Source organism: Opisthocomus hoazin, chromosome 3 (genome assembly GCF_030867145.1).
Source record: "Opisthocomus hoazin isolate bOpiHoa1 chromosome 3, bOpiHoa1.hap1, whole genome shotgun sequence".
NCBI lineage: Eukaryota > Metazoa > Chordata > Aves > Opisthocomiformes > Opisthocomidae > Opisthocomus > Opisthocomus hoazin.
The window spans coordinates 50,429,888-50,451,588 of NC_134416.1; the positions used below are offsets into that span (position 1 = coordinate 50,429,888).

Here is a 21,701-nt window from a genome sequence, read left to right on the forward strand (position 1 = left end):
GGAAGCACTCAGCGGTGGTGTGACTTCATTCAGGCCACGGTAGTCTATTGTCAGTCTCCACTCTCCAGTAGACTTTCTCACTGGCCATATGGGACTATTAAAGGGTAAACGAGTTTTGCTGATCACTCCTTGACTCTCCAGCTGGCGGATCAGCTGATGAATGGGGAGAAGGGAGTCTCGGTTGGTACGATACTGTCGCCGGTGCACCGTTGTGGTCGCGATTGGCACCTGTTGTTCTTCAACCCTCAGCAACCCCACAATGGAAGGATCCTCTGAGAGACCAGGCAAAATGGACAGCTGTTTAATTTCTTCTGCCACCAAAGCAGCTATTCCAAAAGCCCACCGATACCCCTTCGAGTCCTTGAAATACCCTCTCCTAAGATAGTCTATCCCAAGGATGCACGGAGCCTTGGGGCCAGTTACAATGGGGTGCTTCTGCCAGTCCTGCCCAGTGAGGCTCACTTCAGCCTCCAGTACACTCAGCTCTTGGGACCCCCCTGTCACTCCCGAAATGCAAATGGACTCTGACCCTTTGAACTCTGATGGCATTAAAGTACACTGCGCACCAGTGTCCACTAGAGCTTTATACTCTTGTGGATCTGACGTGCCAGGCCACTGAATCCACACCATCCAATAAATGCGGTTGTCTCTTTCCTCCACCTGGCTGGAGGCAGGGCCCCTCTAATCCTGGTCAGAGAATTTGCTGCTCACCTGCTGTAAAAATGACTTGGAGGTCCCCTCCAGAGGATGAGAATCAAGATCAAACTGTCTACCTGGTCTGGAGAGCTGGCTGCTGGAAACTGGAGCGGCATTTTTCCTAACAGAATCCCCTTTTGTGATTGTTTTACCTCGCAACTCACACACTTGTGCCTCAAGACTTGAGGTGGGTTTTCCATCCCACTTCCTCATGTGCTCTCCATGGTCACGCAGGTAAAACCACAGGGTGCCCTGTGGTGTGTAGCCTCTGTATTCTCTCTCCTGAGCAGAGGAATGCTTGCCCCTAATAGCTGAGATGCTGGCCCGTACAGGTGGGGAGTAGGACATGCTCTCTTTGAGTCGCTGGACCTTCTGGAACAATTTCTTCGTGACTGAAACAAGGGAGGAAGAGAGGCTTTCTTCATATTGGCGGAGTCAGACAGCCATCTCATCCACTGTTGGTGCCTCTTTACCTTTCCAGTTTACAACTGCCAGGTAGTTGGCATATGAGGATGGTGCACTCCGTACAAACTTCCTCCACATGGATTGTGAGCACTGGACTTCATCTGGGTCTGTGGGTATCTACTTATCATCTGTGTCATAGTAAACCAGCTCCCGCACAGCTAATTCCCTCAAGTACTGAATACCCCTTTCCATATTGGTCCACTTGCCAGGATAGCATACAAAATCCTCACTGCAGGGGTACCTCTCCCTCACGCCTGACAGAAGTCTCCTCCAGAGGCTGAGGACTTGTTCCTTCTTCCCAATGGCTTTGTCAATGCCCCCATCCCTGGCCAGGGATTCCAGCTGCTTGGCTTCCTTGCCCTCTAACTCCAAGCTGCTGGCCCCGTTATCCCAGCACCGCAGCAGCCAGGTGACAATGTGCTCGCCTGGGTGGCAGCTGAAATCTTTCCGCATGTCTCGCAGCTCGCCCAGGGACAGGGACCGGGTGATGATCTCTGTCTCTATCTGCCGCGATGACCCTGGCTCATTGTCATCCCTCCCGGAGCGATCTGCTCTCTTTGCATCTTTCTTTAGTTTTACAGGGGTGACTGCTACCGGCACAGGTTGGTCACTGGGCTCAGCCGTGATGCCTGCTGCTGGAGCTGGGGCTGGAGCTGCAGCAGCTGCCGTGCCCGCTGGGGAAGCTGGGACAACGCCAGTGGCTGCAGCAGCCGTGGTGCCGGTCGGGGTGGCTGTGACTGCCTGCTGGGCTGGAGGGGTTGCAGGGCCGGCTGGGAGGGCAGCGCCAGTCGCAGTGCCTGCCGCTTCATTTCCCCCCCTTTCCCCTTTAAGGCACTGAACAGTGTTGAACAGGGCTCGGTAGGCGTGAGCCAGACCCCCCAGCACACTGCGGTGATTTGTGTCTCTCTGGAGTTCCCAGGGTGGCAGCACACTTTTTGCAGATATTTTACTAGATTGTCTGGATTCTGTACTTGCTGAGGGATGAGTTTAAAACACACCGGGGGTGCCCACTGCCCTAGACACCTGCCCATGCTGTCCCACACACCCAGCCACTCACAGCTATCCTGCCCCGGGGCAGGTCTCTGCACGATGTTCTTAACTACTTGTTTAACCCTAAACAAGACCCAAAACCCATTCAGGAGGCAGAACAATAGGAGAGTGCTGGCCTGAGCATCCCAGGGGTACTCGAAATTCTCAAAAGCCGTTAGGACTAGCCTGAGGGAGAGAAGGGGGGTGAAAGAGTGGGGGAAGGTATCCCCTCCGGTTTTCCCCACAGATTGGGTTTGATTATTAACAAATTCTAAGACATAGGATCCGAGGTACGAAAATGACCGCAGTGCCGCATGCAAATACAAGCGTAATTTCGTGCACAGTGATGTTATCATGTCGTAAGTCGATATCGTACAGTAGAGTAAAATCATCATCCTGATCCTTTTTCCCGAGTTAATGAACAGCTTGGCAGCGAACACATACAGCAAGTACGGATTCAAAAACCACAGCCATCTGATCAAAGACAGAAACATTTTTACTGGCGACTATTTAACTAACACAGTAAATGTGTATAACAAGATTTAACAAAATCTAAGAAAGCTGTTTTAACGCACGCTGCTCAGCCCTGCCATTATCCCTTCCCCACTTTGGCTGCCAAATTTAATGTTCTGGTTTGGTGCGGCCGGCAACAAAAGCACCACGTGGCCGCCCCTCCCCCCGCCGGGATGCGGAGGAGAATGGAAAGAAAGAGGCAGAAAACGGTGGGTTGGGATAAGGGAAGTTTAACAAAACAGCAAACAAAGGGAACAGGAACAACAACAATACAGATCAGGAGAAAACACAACACAAACCGCACAACCCAGAGAGCCGCTCTCCCGCACCGCCACCACTGTGCGCTCCCAAGCCGCGAGTGAGTTCCCACTGCCCCACTCCCCCCCACCAGAACTCAGCATGACGGCACATAGTATGGAATACCCAGCTCTGTTTGGCCAGGTTGGGGTTGGGTCAGCCCACCCGGCTGTGCCCCTTCCTGGATTCTGGTGAAAATTACCCCTGTCCTGGCTGAACCCAGGACATCACATTATGCATGTATGTGTGATGTAACGCTGTGACTGCAGATTTCATTTCATTTTAGCTGCCAATGAAGAACCTGTATGTGCTCTTGAAGGCCCACATACACAAATGGAGGTTATTCTTCCTCCCCTTGTTCTCAGCTCTAGTAGGCTAATGAGTCTCTTAAGTTCACATGCGGGCTATGATTTGCTTGTGTTACTTCTTTCACCCTCTCACTTGCAGGTTAAATTTGTCCTAATCTCATTTTAACAAAGCCCTCCTTATCTCTGCTTTTGAGTCTCCCAGATTTCAAAAGCTTTTCGGTTGGAAACTGATGAAGTCTCGTGCCTTGATCATTTTTCCTTCATATAATGTTTTTTCTTCATTGTTGACCCTCAAATGATGACTTTCCTCAAACTGGTAAAACTGAAACTACATCTCATCTGCAGTGGCAATGTATCTGTGTCTGCACATATACAGCACTAAATGCTTCTGCCACTTAGAAGAGTCTGGAAATTATAGCATATATTGCTCCTGTATATTCAGAATTTGGAAAGAGTAACAGCTTTTCTGTAACAGTTTCTCTTTGGCACATCCTTGGGTATGAGGACAAAAATTGAAGATCTGTGTAAGTACAAGATGTAAAGAAATCTGTTTCTTGTATTTTTGTAAAGAAATATGAGAAAAGCACTTATATGGGAATTGTACAATTAATAATTATTCTGTATGACTTGCATTTTTTTTTAACAATTATTCCATTTAACTAGTCAGCATTGAAATGTGTAAAATTCAAGGAAGGAAATTTTGACCTAGTGAAAGTAATATTTACTTAACAATGCTATTTTAAATTCAGTCTAAAATTTTTTAATGACAGTGGTTTTTATGTACAGGATAACAAAGCAGATCAGTGCTGAATCTGTTGAAGATATCTGGTTATCGTTATGCACTAAGTTGGATTTTAAGGAAGCTGATGTGTCTTTTGAAGGTAGAAATTTCACAATACTCAGTCTGAGAGGTAAAAGGTACTTGTCCTCATTTAATATATGCTTTGCGTTTGTAATAATAGCTGCTGGTTGCCTGCTGTATGTCTTACGTAAATGATGTAAGTATCCTTTGTGATCTGTGTGTATCATCTGTCAAGTTGAAAGACACACACATTTTAAATATATTAAATACTATGAAATCATGCTGTTTGCAAGAAGATAATTTACATTTCTGTATTTAGATTCATACTGTAGTTTAACCCATGTAGGATTTGAACCAGCTGAACTAGTTCTGTTCGTTGTTGGAAATTTTAGGGGTTCTTTTTCATTTAGCTTCTGTAAAATAAATAACTGCATCACTGTTACAGAGTATTCATAACGTATTCCCAATGTAGAGTTCTGTTTTTTTACAATTTTCATTTTTACTCAGATTATATATTTTTTAATTCAGTTTTAAATGTTAAAGAGGTAGTCTGCAGGTTTTTTTTTAAGCCAGTGTGCAACCTTTTAGGTACTACTAGCCTGAGGCGATCCTGTCTGCGGTAAGTTGTGTGATAAAATTTCTGTTGATGGCAGTGAAGTCAAAAGTTTGCTCTGGATTTTAAGTAGCTGACCTTCTTTTCAATGCTTGCAGTTTTTAATCAAAATAACTTAGAGAATTATTAACTGTGGAATTAAAATGGAAGTGTCTTGGACTCTGCATATATAAATCCCATTTTTTATAGATCAGGACTATGGATGATGACCTCAAAGACTCTTGTATCAAAACAAATAACTCAGGCATGTTTGGTAGCCAAATTTCACAGGATGAAATGTTCATGACTCATGTGTATCACGAGTAAAACGGTGCTGTTGAGATGCTACACTGAATATTCTTAGAACTCCAAAGACTTTAATGAAGTCATTGATACTTACTTAGGAACATAAAATGAAAGAAGTATTCTTTAAAAAATTTAGATTACTAGGAAGCTGTACTATTTTTTTGGGTGATTACTTACCCAGACAATGAGGCAAAGATGAAAATTTTGTACCATCTATATTAATACATTTTTGTTGTGCTCTGCAGTGGAAATAAGCTGGAGGAAAATGCTATTGAATGTGAAAATTTTGTTTGTAACCAGTTGTGCTTGCCTTGATAGATGTGAAGAGGCTAGCTTTATACTGAGAAAGAAGCTGGAGTAAAGAGTGTATGTTTAAGCCTTCATAAGAAATAATTATAATGTATTTTTAAAGACAACAGTGTAACCAATTGTGCCTACTGTGATAAATGTGAACAAGCCAACTTTGAGTTGAGACCGAAGCTCGAATAAAGAGCATATTATTAAGCTTTCATACAAAATACTTTGTAATGTATTTTTAAAGATGGCAAGACATTAACCTTGAAGCAGGAAACAGAAGCTTTGCTATTGGAAGTTACTGAGCTAATTAAGCGGCTGGAGGCTGATTGTGAGGAGGCAGAAAATGCTTTGGAGTTGGAGAAACAGCGAAGGAAAAAGCTTGGCGTGAAAATTGATGGTATGTCACTTTGGAGGCTTCAGCAGCTCCCTGCAGCCGTTCAAAAAGGTATTGGTGTTGAAATTAAGAATATTTGTTATTTTTCAGTCAATTCATTACCAAGAATAAGAATTATGATATGACTATAGTCAGGTTTGCTTTAGTAGGAGTACAATATTTATTTCTCTGAATTTGCTATGTTTGACTATATATCCAGAAAAAAAATATGGAAAGTACTATGGCATTGTTTGAGAAATAGCATAAGAGTAGACAAACACTCTTAAGATGATAATAAATAATCAGTTTGGGGCAAGGAATGAGAAGCTGAAAGAGAATTATAAAATAATGTATTCAAGTTAAAATAAATTAAACCACAAATAAAAAAAATCGTTTTGAGAAAAATTAAAATGTGATAAACTTGAATAAAATACTTACATATTTAGTAGGAATTGTTTGACGTAACCATTGATAGGTCTTCTTGAAATCCCAGATTCTGAGAATGTTTACTATTACCTTTTGTGTTGAACTGGCATCTATATGATAGAATTAAAGCAAAAAGAAAAAACAAAAAGTGGCTACTTAGCAGCAGTTTGGAGTTTGTCTTCTGACTCATGGTCAGAAGTAGGTACAGTCTGAACCTTAACTTACAGAAAAGTTGTGTAATTTCTAACAGTAGGTTCCCAAATATAAAATCACAGTTGGTTCTCTAGTGCATATACTGGTGCACATCACCCTGAGATCTTCGACAAACACCTCACAATCCAGAGTATGGTGACAGTGCGAGAGTCCTCCATAACTGTGTTTACTGATGGGTAAACACTGAGTGAAAATCTGCGTACAGTGGAGGCAAGCTGGGAGTTGTTTAGTCTCAAATGCTTTTTCTCTCTCTCTCTCTCTTTCTGTCTCTTTTTTTTTCCCCTAGGAAGGCAAAATGTGAAATAGTGCACATCCCTAACAGTATATAAGAACAGTGTATGTTTGTTTGTTTGTTTTAGCTAATGGGTAACTCTTGACTTGGAAACTAGAAACCTGTGTTAAGGTGTTACCAGTTTGCAGAGACTGCTTTCCTTAAAAGCAGTTGCCTCTGAAGGACAATTTCTGATGCCCTGGAAACAGAGGAGGAGATTGAATAAAGAATCAGAATTAAAATTCATTGACAGGTTACAAACTGCTTTCAGGAGAAGATCCTTTGCAATGGAAAGGTCAATTTTACAGAAGCAAAGAACTGCAAGAAGTGAAGACTGGTAATATAATCTTCATTCTTCAGCACAGTAGTTCAGGATTTGAGCTGTAGAGATGTTACTTTTTACTTTTTGGTATACTTGCCTACAGTGATGCAGCTGTAAATAATTTTTGCATGTTGCTGCACATTCCTGTTGCTTTTAATTTACTGTTTAGCATTCTCTAAAAATGTCAAAAGTTTGGAACAGTGGAATATCATTAACACATTTTTCAATTCTGTTAATATATGCAATGATGCAGTATTTTTTTTTTTTTTTCAGAAAAAGCAAAATAAAGCAGCATGAGGTTTGGCTGTGAAAATTAACCAACTCTTCTCCCTTGGTTTATCAGTGGGCTATGTCAGTATGACATCGTGTCCTTGGAGTAAATTTTTAATTTTCAGGATTATAGCTTTTCATAGTATTATCTGTAAGACAAAAATTATGCTGAAATGAAATCAAGGACAAAGGGGGAAGACCCTCAAGGATGTTATAAGTATCCCTAATATAAGTATTACAAACCTAGGAGACTCTTAATTAAGAGTTTGCATGACCCATTCAGAGTAGACACTGAATTCTGTTATTTCTTCAGACTTCCCTTGATTTCCATTATTGCTAGCTCCTGCTGCATCTATGTCCTGTAGCACCCACAGGTAGTTGCAGTGACATAATGTGTATTCAGAAAGTACCTTCTCTGAAATAGAACAAAAAATCCAATGTAAAACACATTTTGTTCATTTTAATGTTAGATATCGCTTAATAGAAAAGCCACTTACGCATACAGTGTCTCTTTAACTTTTAGTAGCAATAAAATAATAATTTTGTAAATTTGTGATTGATATCTTGTTAACACAGCAAAATTTATTGACTGTTAAGAGATTGCATTGAATATTCCACAGCTACTCTCAGAGCTAGAGTGCCTTTTTTTCTCAGTAAAATGTGTCTGTCTCTCAAATTTATGGCAGTTTACTACTCAAGACATTTTCTGATTTTTTTCTTATCTGATGATCTTTATTTTCCCTAGTTTCATACCAATAATTTTTCTGTATAGAACATCAGCTGTTGCAGGACACCGTGTCTAGTAAGGCTTTTTTTTTCTGAGCAATATAGAACATATGTTGTCATTCAGCAACCAGTGGTCTAGTCGCATATTTTCTTGTAAAGACCCATAGGAATTTTATGCGAAGTCAGAAAGGTAAATGCAGCAACCTCAACTATGACTGTCATACTTCTGTGTGGCAACATGAATATGTTTTGTTTGTTGGCTTTGAGTTTGTGTCTTCAGTTTAGCTTTCTTGAAGCCACATTTAGTTTGAGAAGTGTCCCTGAGCTGAAAATAGTTAGCATATTAAGAGGATGTGGGATTTATACTTACCCTGTTCTTCCTCTGCATCCACATAGATCTGTTGCTGGAGCCTAGGAAGCTCAGTAGAGCTGTTCTTGTGTTACAGTAGCCTCCTCTAGATATGCTGTAAAGCCAGATGTTTTAATTTCCTGCATAAAAACAAAACCACCCCTCACTCTGAAGATTTGCTTGAATTACATTCCAGGATTACTAAGTATGAGTTTAAAACCAGTTCCACTGCTAATGCAATACTTGGTGATGTCTTTTGTAACCAATGTCCTCTTTTGGCCTTCAAAGCAGGTTACAGCAAAATTTTACAAGTCTTAGTATTATGACAACGTATTTCCTGATCTCACCAGGTATTCAAGGTGTTACTCAGATACTCACATTAATTATCTTTTTAACAGAATATGAAATGTGTGTTCAAGATTCCTTGGAGCTACAATGGCATTTTGATTGTAAAAGCCGTCAGCTGCGACAGGTACAAAACCAGATCCTGGAGACAGAAGCAGTCAACAGAAAGCTGCAGGAGGATATAGACTTCATGAAGAAACACAGCCCTCTGCTGGAAGAACAGCTGAATCTGGAGGGTGGAGCTGTCAAGAATGTGCTACTGGCTTATGAAAAGGTAAATACAAACAACACGAAGATGTTTCTTTTAGAATCTTTCTGCCGCATAGGTGCATACCCTTTTAGAGAACAGCAGTCTTTTGGAAGTACCGAAGTCTGTTTTAAATTGTTGTACACAAAGACTGCAAATTATGTGCCCATACCATTACATACAGGCTCAGTGCAGACAGAATCCAGAGAGAATAATGCTGTTGGCCTTTAATAAACGTCTCTTAAGCATCTATGGAATTTAATTCTAACTTTGTAAGTTGATTTCTTGTGGGATTTTTCCCGGGAAAGGTAGAAGGCACATACCTGATATTTACATAGATTCTTCTCAGATTTCTCACAGACATCAGCATTTGTTCCAGAATACGGAGCTGTTAGAATCTGTCAAAAAAATGTTTGTAAGATTTAATTCTTTTTAAGTGCTGTTGTACATTTTTACTAATTTATTTGTTGATGGTATTTATTGATAATAATATTGATAATAATTTATTATTTCTTGATAATAAATTCCTAATGTGTATAATGTCAGACTGAATGATCAAAGTGTAGCAAAGGTGTAGGTAGCTTAAAATTGATGTCTAAAAAGGGAGGGATACTGTGTTACTTCAAGTACAGATTTTAGTACTAGTCACTGTGTTTTCTATATATTTTCAATGGTAACTTTTAAATACAAATCTAGAGATTAATCTCTTTTTCAGGGTACTTACAGTCTCAGAATGGTCTTTCGTTTGTAGGTGATCCTTAATAAATATTTTTTATTTTAATTTGTTTTATTTTGATCTCATATTTTGAGGATTCAACACTATGTCAAAATACTTCTAAAATTAAAGAATTAATTGCCTATTACACAAATAATATGAGAATTATAAGGAATTATTTCTGATCTATGAAAGAGCTCTCAGTTCTATCAGTGTTGTGAGGTATGTTCAAAACACTGGCTACCAAAATCAAGTTGGTTATTTTGGTTTTTATTTTGTATCCTTTTTTCTTGTTAATGTCTTAGCATATATTGTGTGCAGTTAAAATATTTAGATGTACTACAACTCAGGAATTAATTAGACTTAAAGTATTTTTTTCTTCTAAAGACTATTTTAAATAAATACTTTTTTTCAGAGGAATTTTTCTCTTTCTTTCCAAAAAGTGACGCTACATATCATGAGAAGACAGATTGGATATTACTGCAACTTATTTATGTATTTCATTTCAACAGTATTTCTAATTGTCAAATAAATTGTTTATAACTTTTATTGTGCTCTAACTTATATACTGTTTGTTGCTGAGGTTTGGTTTTTTTGGTCTTAAAAAACAGCTGATACTTACTTTTCTTTGCAGTTAAAACAATTATTTAATTTTTAATCTCTAGCTTTTAGTATCCAGAGAACCAGATTGAGCAGTGAAGTGCTACTTTATAATAAAGATGTTAAATGGTGTCATTTGTTTATATTTGTAATGTTTTAAAAAGCAGAGACAGTAGACAAATGCGTATCTCTATTTGAGAATTGTCAAGAACTGAGCGTCCCAATACTGTTTATACTATTTAAAATTGTGTTCATTGTCTGCATTGTCTCAGGCTGCTTTTTTACATAGGTGACTGCCAGGCTTGCACATCCTCTAGGAGATGTTTAAGTAATGATTCTGTCAGATTACTGGGTGAAACCTCTGTGGCTTCTTTCAACATTATTTCTTTCTTTCTGCTCCAGAGGTCACTATCTTCCCATGGAAGTAGCCACCTTTTTGCAATAACTTCAAAGTTTTGTAACAGAAAGAAAGACGTGTTGCTGACATTTCTTTATGTCATGCAATTTCACAACACACATTTTGTTGTCTTTTGCTAGGATTGTATCTATTGCAGACCATGCAGAATTTGTTGTTGAGTTATATGACATCACAAAGTACTACTTCAGCTTTAAATATCAATTTTTAAATGGCAAAGAATCAGACAAATCTTGAAATTATTTTTTGTTTTAAACATTGTGCATGATTTTCATATAACATTTTTCAGGAAATTTGTTTTATTTTCTTAGGCATCAAAAATACATAGTGATGTTCATTGTGAACTCATGAAAACCCAAAAGACAATTAAAAGAATTCATGAAGAATCTGAAAAGAAGATAAAATCTATGTATGAGAAAATTAAATGTGCTGAGGTGCTACTGAGTCAATACAGGTAAGAGCTATTCAGTATGGTATTATAAAGTTCTGTTCATTGTAACAGTGATAATCAAGCTATTGAAAATTTGCTTTTACAAATAATTTTAAGTTCTTATCTTTGTAAAATTAAAATTAATAGGTTTATATATAAAAGAAGTGTTTGCCTTGTTTGTCTGAGCTTGCATTAGCAGAATAAGGAAGGTATGATGTCCAGAAATATACCCAAATTCAAAGTTCCATGAATCAACTCCTAAAGCCTGCCATTTTTACCTTACTTTACTTACTCATGAATTTTTGATCCCTTTGACAAAAATTTTTGCTATCATTCTTGTTGACTGCACAAATTACTTGCAATGAACATCAGCACTTACCATAGTACCATAATTATAATTATAACCTAATTTTGAACTTGCATGTTAACCGGAACAGTCTTAGCCAATAACACGTACTTTTGAACTTATCAAAATACCTGGTCTTTCTTTATTATAGCAAACAAAAAAAATTACTATAACTTTATTGAATTGCAAGGTGGCTTCTTCATGGCAGTGACTTATGTTGCAGTTTCCTCGCTGTAACCTCTTGTCAGGTTATTAACCCCTAAATTATCAAATAGAGTTATAGTAACAGTAGGACAACACTAATGGCCAGTGACTGACAACTAATCTCTCCTTTCTGTCACTGAACATACAGACACCAAGTCAGCACTAAGAATAACTATGCCAAAGAACAAGAATACCAAGTACTTTTATGTTTGCTACGAGGTTGTGCTCAACTTGGCTGCAAACGCCTGTGGCGAGTTCATAGGTTTTATTTGGCAGAGTAGCAAGTGCTGAAGTGGCTCTTTTTCACTTGAGATAAGGAAAGCTTACAGGTGTGACTGAAAGACATCAGTAAATTTTCAAGATAACCTTACTGGCAGTAACAGATGTTTCCCTACCACAGCAATGTGACAGCAACTGTTCTTCAAATATCAGGTACTTCAAAAACTGTGCGTGGCAATTATGGAGTATATGGATTTTGTAGTAAGTCATGAAATTTGGTCCATCCTATTCATTCACTGCTACCTAGACTCACTAGGTTTTTATATGCAATTCCATAATTCAAGTTGTACTGTGTACTACCTGAGTTGGGACAGTATATACTTTTTTTGGATTTCCAGAGGGTTGATGTTAGAAAGTGCCTGATGTACAGTAGTGGCTGTAAACCTGTCCTGCTCATTGGTGCTTCATTGAAGACAGCAAGACTAATGCTAATGGTTGAGATGTACGTGCAAATTCGTGTCCTTGTTAACCTCATTTCAGTAGATGTTAATTTCCTATGTAGCAAAACCATTGCCAGGGACTGTCCCACCTAACTCCCATTCCCTGTTTCTTTTCAAGGATCATTCTCATGAGAATTCACTATAGAGTTAGCTTCATTAGTTTACTTAAAGCAGTAAAGGAGCAACTACAGAGCTGAAGAGAAGTTTCTAGTTACAGAATTTCTTAATTTTTCAAGAAAGGAGGGCTTTATAAGGGTGTCTGTTATCTAAAGATCCATGTATAGTCTCAAGTTAGTGCCTTATCTCTTCTACAATCATTCTTTCTCTTAAAAATTAAGACACTGCAGTTCTCTTACTGCAGGATGTCTGTTTCCATACACTGTTTATGGTGCTCAGTAGGCCATGGTAAAGAGCTACACCTGATTAAATAATGGCGGTTGGTTGTATCATTTCCAGTTTCTTTAGATTATAGCATCTTGGCAACTTTATTTCAAAAAATGATCAGTGCTCAGGAACTTGAAACACCTTTTTCAGTCCCAAAGAAGGAGTTCTTACTGCCTGCCTCAGAATCTTACAAGTTGTTAAGCCTGCAGTGCAAAGTAACACTGACTTTTGCAGAACAGAGCACTCTTACAGTGTATTTTGGGGTAGATGTCAACCTCAGGAAATCATTACTTTGGCTAATGTGACTGGTGCTTCTGATGTCTGCTATCTAGGGAGATCTGTGCTTGCCAGTCAGCTGGTTTAGAAACCTTACTGACACATTCTTGAAGAAAGGAAGGTTATTTAGATGCAATAATCCTGTTTCTTTAAGATACCGTATCACTGTGGATCTCTTTGCCATTGGCACTAAACTGCAGAATTAAAGAAGGATCGTAGCTCTTCCTGTAATGTGTTTATACTTTAATATGGGAGCAGGAGGCGTCCTGGGTAACATGCATTTGCTCAAATGACGGTGCTGCTCAAGAAGTTCCAGTCTTGCACTCATAAAGTGCCTGTGCACTTGTAATGAGATCCAAACTGTCTATGTCTCAGTAAATATAACTCAGTGTAGGATAAAAAAATGTAATTTTCTGTAAGATGGGTAGCTTAGCAATACTGGAGGAATAAATGTCGCTGACTTGTTTCTTTTGTCAGCATGCTTGACTTTTTCCTTTTTAGATTCTAACCTTTACAGTGAAGTTCTTGGCCTTGTTTTTCTTGAGTTCAGGATAATTTTGACACTATATTTAGAGGTATTTATGCTAATTTTATTTTATTTCCTCTCAGATTAAAAAGATTCACAGATAACATGTTAATGTTTACTTAACTAAAGCTCAGCTTTCATTTCAGAGCCTAGTTTGCAATCTGGAAAGAATAGTAGTATATGAAAATTAAATTTGTAGTCAGAAATATAGCTAAAACCAAAGTATTTTATTACGCAAAACCTGAGACCAGAATTCTGTAATACAAACATTTGTCAAAGCTGGAGTGACTTCTGGAAATTACCATGTGATTCTCCAATTAAAGTCACTATGTGTGTCTAAACAAAGGAAGAGGTGTGTGAAGAGTAGGAGATAATACTTACTTTTGATGGATATGAGCCTGTGAATGCAAGCTTAACAGTGTCTTCACAATGATTGGAATTTTAATTATGGCTTAAATATGTGTATAGAGATGATCTGATCAAATGCTTATTTGCTCCTCCGTGGGTTCCAGCTGAGAGAAATCAAACAACATGATTCTGTAACTGGTAAAGTTCTTTGCAAACCTCATGTTGATTTTAATTATGAGAAAGATTAGGTCCTGAGTAAGAAGTATCACCAAAAATGTAGTGTGTTTTATTAGTATATATTCAGATACTTTGCAAATCAGTTTAGTGTTTCACTGGCCTATTTAATGTTCTGTCAACTTGTCTGAATTACTAGCTGCTGGGAAGAATTGTTAGCAATGGTTATAGTGATTCATTGCTGGAGGTGATTTTATCATGTGATATCAGAATAGATAATGTTAAAAGTATATGATTTCCCTTTTTTTAAATTTTTTGTTAATACTATTCCAGCAGATACCTACTGTTAAACTTTATTCCTTATCAATTCCTATTTACGAAGTGTGGTCAGCAGCGATTTGCTGTTGTCCTCTTGTAGACAAATTGCTGTAGTTTGGGAGTCTGAGCCTTAAGATGTACGTGATGATAAATATTGCTGTGTATTGTGATCCTTCTTCACTAGCCTATTTCCTCTGTGAGTTTGGATTTTTACTTTGTTCTTTCTTCCTATTTGTTTTCTAAAGCAACTTACATTATTTTCACTGTGCTTGCAGAAGACTTCTGTACTTTATGACCTTTCCAGGGTGTCCTCTGACTCCTTTTCACTTCTGTAATATACTTTTCTGAAATAGATTGAAAGGTAGTGCAAACAGTATTCGAGATTAAGCCGTGTCATACAATCGTAGAACCATAGGATGGTTTGGGTTGGAAGGGACCTTAAATATTATCTGGTTCCAACTCCCCCTGCCGTGGGCAGAGGCACCTTCCACTAGACCAGTTGCTCAAAGCTCCATCCAACCTGGCCCTGAACACTGCCAGGGAGGGGGCATCCACAGTTTCTCTGGTCAACCTGTGCCAGTGCCTCACCACCTTCATGTCAGTGACTTTAACAGGGACAGCTTACTCTCGTTTTTTATTCCAATATTTTTCATCCTATATCTTACTTCATGGAACACCTTCTTAGCTTCTTTTAACTGTGCTAAATGTTGAGTTGACTTTCTGAGTGTTTGTGGAAATATGTACCTGCCTTTCTCGATATGATAGTTAATTTGGAATTTTAAGGTGTACTTAATTCTTTGATCTTACACTTCTTTTGAGTATGGACACTAAATGGTACATGCTGTTGTGTTCCCCACTTACTTAGTTTGTCTTGAAATTTTTCTTAAGTTTCTTAGTTCTTTTTGGCCTTGCCTTTGTAGTTACATTATATACAGACTTTTAATTTCACTACTCCTTGCCCTTTCATATCATCTGTAAATATATCAAAGCAACAGGTAGAGGATTTTGAGACACCATGCTGTTGACCTATTCTTTCAATGAAAATTGATTGCTTAATGTTACTTCTGCACTTTTTCATTAGTATTAGAATTTTTCATCTTGCCTTCTGACTACTTCACTTTTTAATAGCCTTTTTATGCAGGTTTTTGTTCAGTTCCATTTAGAATTCTGTCACTGTGTCACAGCTGTTGGCTTGCTTAGCAGTTGCGCAGTTTTCCTGCTTTGTTTTTGTAGTCTTGGTGGAAATCAAGGCTCTTGAATTGTTTCACGTGCAAGAAAGAAAGTGTGGTGTTTTCCTGTAACAAACATTTGTTCTGAAGTTAAAATTGCTTTACAGGAGCTCTTTGTTCTTTTGAAACAAGTCCTAATGTAGGTAAAATCCCCATGCTAATGGCAATAGGTAACTAATAACTGGAAATTCATCATCTATACTGATAGAAATATAACATGTATGTTTTCTGTTTCACCTAGTTAGGTGATTTCCTGTTCATACTATTTGACAGTGGTGTAGGCCGTTGTGCAACCTGTTTTGTTTGTGTGAATGTAAATTAAACTAAAAATGCTAATGATGCAAGTGTTTTTAGGAATAGCAGCATTTATGGGAAAAAGTTGAGTAGAAGACTTTTTTCTACCCCTCAGAGAAGAAATTAATTTATCTTGCCTACTGTATCAGTTTGTTTTGGGTTTTTTTTCCCCAACCATTTTCTAGACAGGTAATTTAAAGTCATACTTACATTCCAGTGAAAGTAGACCCTTCAGCTGCCATCTGAGGAGGGCTAGAATAACATGTGGTATTGATAGGTGTGAGAAAGACAGATTTGTGATGGCACAGACTTGAAAGACCGTTCTGTGGCTGATACTCTTTCCTTTATGTTCAGTGCCATCAGTGAGAAAATGATCAAGATTGCATGAAACTCAAAATGCTGAGGCTGGAGTGCATCACACGGCACAGTCTCTTATTTGTACACATATTTGCTGTGGCTGGTAGTACTGTATTTTTCTGTGAGGTTGTACTCAGAAAGTTGTAGCTGATAGGTAATATGAGAAGAAAATTGCAGTCTATGCCTGTTACGTGTTTGTCATTAGAAGAATTCCAAGTATCATTTATATATTTCTTTCTTGGGTAGTGGGACCTAAAACAGTAGAGGTCTTCAGAGTGTTAGGCTTCACGCTTGTGTTATATATATTCTGTGACATTTGGAATGTGACTTTGCAAGATAAGTCTTTTCTCTATCATTAGATAGAAATCTTGGAGGCAAATAAAGGAAGAGTGTCTATTAAATAATCTTGTAGGAACAGCTCTTGAATTAGTGATGAAGTCTCTTCATTATTGTTTTCTGTTGTTTTACTGTGTTTAAGTATGCAAAACTAGTTCAGGTTTTATTTGGAGTGTAATGCAGTAGATGTCTCTAAAATTCAGCTACTGTTGGTTTTAGTTCTCCTGCGGTGGATTTATTTTGCCATTTAAGGCATGCTTCAGAGTATGTTATTGACCAAGATAATTCTTTGAGGAGCATGGGGGAAACTCCTCTTTTCTGTCTGCTGCAACAATAGTAAAAATAATGGATAAGCACCAACAGTCATTGTAAAATTTTAACCTAATGTCCCTCTGTTTCTTCTGCCTTTGACCAAATCCATTCTCATACACAGCTGTGACAAAAAGCCTGTGTACAGTCTATAATGAGGCCTAACAGTGTCTCGTGGGAGTGTTTTCCTGACGATTGTTGTAGTTATTATTATCTCTTTCTGTAATTATGGGCAGTTTTCCTTCTCATAACGCTGATAAATCTGCTATTCAGAGTGAAAGCAAAGTCCTTATCCCCTCCTTTGACCTCGCCTACTATCTGCAAGTTCCTTTTTACATGAGGAATAGATGTCAGTAAAAAATTTTCTTCACAAATAACATTTCTCCACAAGATGACAGTGCAGTGGATTAAGTGAAGATGGCTCTGAACTAGATTCAGCCACTAGCAGAGAAAGAAGTTGACTCCTGTTTTGTTTAATTAACGTGAGGTGTGAAACAAAGTCTTGCGCTTAACTATACCAATATCTGTTGAGAGGCCCAGTTAGAAGTTGTAATGTTGGCAGACTGTTTAAGTGCAAGTGAACTGGTAGCATGAGTAGTTTTGATAGCTGGCTGAAATTGCATGAACCTGCCAGGGCAGATATTTTGAAACTCTCTCATGTATACCTGTTCAAGAAATGTAGTAGAAAATCAAAATAAATCTTTACTAATTCAGATCTGCTTTACATTTTCCTTTATGGAGAGGGACTACCTTGGAACATTTCCAAATAGATTGATTCACTATGTGTGTGTTTCTATTAGGAATGAGTTAAAGCATTCTGATTTTATTTGGACCGAATACTGTATGAAGTTAAAAGAAACAGAGGAGAAGATTATAAAGGATGAAAAACACCTTGAGAAGTTAGTGAAGCAAATAGCAGAAATCCAGGAAGATGCAAAATGTTGGAACAGCAAAGTGAGTCTTGAATATTTATAAACATGCAAGTAAATGAGTATCTTTTATTGAAAAGTACATGAATGCCTGAATATTTTGTTATTTAAGAATTAAGATCCCCTGTAAAAGTAAAAATACAAATACTGATTTAAAAATAAAAAGTGGTAGATTCTATAGAACTCCTATGTTCATTCTTCTGTTGTAGTATTCTTTTTCAGCTTTATTTATTAAAAATGTGATAACCATCTTCCATTCCTGTAAGTGACCTGGACATTTTTTGTTATTGGGTGCATATCTGCTTAATATTGTTTATCTTCTTAAATCGTCTGGAAAAAAGTGTACATTTAGTGGGACAGTGTAAGTGGTCTCTTGAATTAGTAGATTTTTTGACCTGAGATGGCGTGTGATGCACTCTTACAGCATGCAGAGTGATACCCTATTTTACTTAAAGTTCCTCTGTTTTCTGCTTTTCTGCTATATTTGTCTAGCATTCATTTCAAAAACTTGTTGTAGTTGGCAGTAGGAGTTTTCAATTAATTGACAGTTCCATATGTGGAACCAGTAGAAAATACGTAGAACAGGATTTAGATGCCCACAACAAAACTTGTGGGTTTTTTTTATATGGACTTATGTATGTGTGTGTGTATGTGTGTATAAATAAAGTATGAAATTCATAGTCTGGTACATGCCCAGTACTGTGTGGTTTGTGGATCTAGATAGCCAGGTCCTGCTAAGGATCCAGTGGAATCCAGAATCTAGATAGAGTATTTCTGAGAAGCTGAATCTACGAAGCATTCCCAGAACTTACGAAAAGACCCCAAAGCACATCCCCTGCAAAAGTAAAGTTTTCTTCCTGTTGTTGGCACCACCAATTGCTACAAACTGGTATCTAGAAAAACAGTATTGTCAAATAGAGCCAATACTTATTAGTAAACCTGTTTTTTTTTTCTTTCTGGGTATGTTTCCAGCTGGGTTTCCCTGACCCGATATACTTCAGTAGCTTCTACTTGGGTGTTAAGACCAACACAAACTAAAGAGAGAAAAGCGCAACAGGGATAAGGTGGAGCATGCAACTGCTCCTCTTGGTGAACACCTTTGGTTTGATTAGTGTATGGTAAAGGTGAGCCAGAGTTAAGTTTAGCATAAAGCTCATCTGTTATTGTCAATGTCATGTCCTTCAAACATGTGGCTAAACCAATTAACTCAATAGATCTTTATAAATAATAGTGGATTTTCAGAAAGCTCAAAGTGATACTTGTGATCGTCATAGAAATATTACTGGATAATGGAGTTATTGTGGGAATCGGGAAAATATTGAGATTATTTTCAGTGCCTTCAGTGGGGTTTGAATGGGATCCAAATTATAACATGACAATTGTCACATACATCAACAAACTTGAAGACAGAATTACTGAAGTAGTATTTTTCTTCATCTTTTTTCCTGGCTTTTTTCCCTCGTTGTATTTCATACTGTTTTTTACATTTTGTATATGACCTATTAGGAGTGTTACAACATTTGACACTGTAAGGACAACTCTGAGTTTTCCTTTTTTTTGTTTTTTTGTTACCCAGATGTGCATTACAAAAGATATCTGTATGCATTAAATCCATTTTCTGTATCTGTATGGGCTTTGCTCTTTAAATATTGGAAGAAACCCTTCTAGTAAGATCAATCTCATACTTAACTATTCCTCCTTTCTTCTTTGGTCTTCATTAATTACCTGCACAATATGGCAGTATTTCAGGTCATTCCTGTCAAAATGTTTGCTCTGAAAATCTTGAAAGAGGGAAGAGCATTTCTGAATTGTGTTTTTCCCATGTACTGGCAATTTAAAAACTGGGACATTTTGCTCATACTTAATTTACTGGGGTTTTTTGCCCTGTAGATGTAACCAATTTCGCTGTGTCTTTCCCACACTTCCCCTGAACTATATTTCTTAGAATATTTTACATATTGAGAAACTTAGAAATTTTCTTTTTTGTCTCCTTTTTCTAGATTAGTAAAGGTGCTTCTTTGCAGTTTTTCCTCACAAATCATATTTTAGAATCCCTAACCATTGAGGTTAGGACCTTCAGTCCCCAGCTAGTTAGGAAAGTACAGCCATACAAGGACAATCAGCAAAATCCTAGAGAAGTACAACAGAGCTATGACATTCTGGACAAGATAACAAGACAAAGCCTGTATTATTTGCCTCCTTAGCTACTGGGACATAGTCACAAAGTATCTTATGTAAACCTGCTCTTCATCAGATTCTTGAGGTAGCAGTAGGAAATTACATGCCATTTAGAGCACCTGTGTGCTAATTCTGTCCTGACCTTCCCACATGTATTCTCTACCCTTATGCTAACATCCGTATCAACCCTGATCCTGCTTGGATGCGTTTGTTGCCTGGTCCTATTCCAGTTAGACCCAGATCTCTATGGAGACTGTAAGGGTAAGTTCTTCCAGGACATCTATGTTGTTTCAGCCTCTGCAAAGGAAGGAGAGGTGAAGGGAACAAAGTTCATGAGGCTCAATGTGAGCAGGTATGCCTTTGTCGATCTAAAGCCACTTTAAATGTTTTCCTTATCCTATAGATGCTTGCTTCCCTAACATCCTCATTTTCCTTACCCTCCAGTGATTGATCCATCGTTGAATCTCTATATGAATCTGTATTAAGTAAATAGGTGTATTGAGATATTAAGGAAAATCTTGAGGCTGAGAGGAACTTCAGGTATTCTGCTTAATTATACGACGTGTCATGTATGAGTTAGCAGCCTTTGAGTGTGTGCTTACTGATACTGTGAAGTCTAAAGATTCTTCTAGGATACATCACAATGGCTATGTGCATATGAATAATATAGCGTTAAATATTTCTAGTTATTGTTTAATTGCCTTCCTTTTAGATTTATTTTTTAGATGTGTTGTTTAATTATTACAAAGAAATATAGGAGATATTTGTGTTACTTACTTCACAAAATATTTTCTAGATAGAAGATCTGAATAACAGAATAGCTGCCCAAGGAGACGAGAGCACAAAAAAATCACATGCTTCTTCTGAAGTGATTAAAGCTGTGGAAGAATTAGTAAGTTTTTTATTGTTTTTATAGAAATGAAGTAAAAAATGCTTGCATGCTGGATTTTTTTGTGTTGGCCTGAAATACTTTCAGCTTATGCTAATGGTGTCTGAATGTTTTAATGTTCATTAGAAATCGACCAGGAAAAGTGATCTACAGAATAGAAGACTAAAGCTTCTCAATATTAATGAAGCATTGGACATTTTGAAATGTGAAAACGAAGAACTTAAGGGAGAAAATGAAGAGTTTTTGCAAAAATCTGGAAATAGGTAATACCTACACTATAAATATAGGAAGCAAGCATTATTTTTTTCACTGAAAGCATGCCTATAAAAGTGAACCTCGCTGTTATTTTAAGTCTATCTGTAATTTAACCTTACAATAATTAAAAATCACTTCAGGCTGAAATCTATCATCGAACTTTTTTGCCTGTCTCTTGAAAGGAAAATAACTAAAATTCTGCAAAAGACAAAACACATGCTTTGACAATTAAAATAAAACAAAATGAGGAAGATTCTGAAATTCTCTGTATGTTAGCAGAAACCTCAGTCCCCAAAACATTTTGGTAAAAACTTTTACAAATTTTATTTGTATTTTTTTCATATACAGTTGTTAAAAATGTAGAATCTGAAATGTTATTTTTCTCTGTTTTGTCTGAATTCTTGTAAGACTGTATGCACACATCTATTGTAGCTCCTCAGTTTACTGATTGCAAGTAGCTATTCTTTAAACTATATTGTACATAACATTTTCAATACATTTATAATATAACAGCAAATATAATTAATTTTTGGTTCCTTCTTCCTTTGGACACTAGACATATGCTGTTTTTATGTACCTGACAGGTTATCTTCTTCATCCCCACAGTAGCTTTGGATTTTATT

The 21,701-nt window shown here is 37.6% G+C and overlaps 1 protein-coding gene across 1 annotated transcript in view; it reads left to right on the forward strand.

The window, feature by feature from the left end:
- The window catches only part of CCDC178 (coiled-coil domain containing 178), a 186,907-nt gene that overhangs the window by 9,549 nt on the left and 155,657 nt on the right, over positions 1 to 21,701 (forward strand). The window contains 7 exon segments of the mRNA XM_075415276.1: positions 4,095 to 4,189; positions 5,550 to 5,750; positions 8,654 to 8,874; positions 10,889 to 11,031; positions 17,628 to 17,785; positions 20,735 to 20,826; positions 20,950 to 21,086. Coding sequence (XP_075271391.1) covers positions 4,095 to 4,189; positions 5,550 to 5,750; positions 8,654 to 8,874; positions 10,889 to 11,031; positions 17,628 to 17,785; positions 20,735 to 20,826; positions 20,950 to 21,086 — 1,047 coding nt within the window.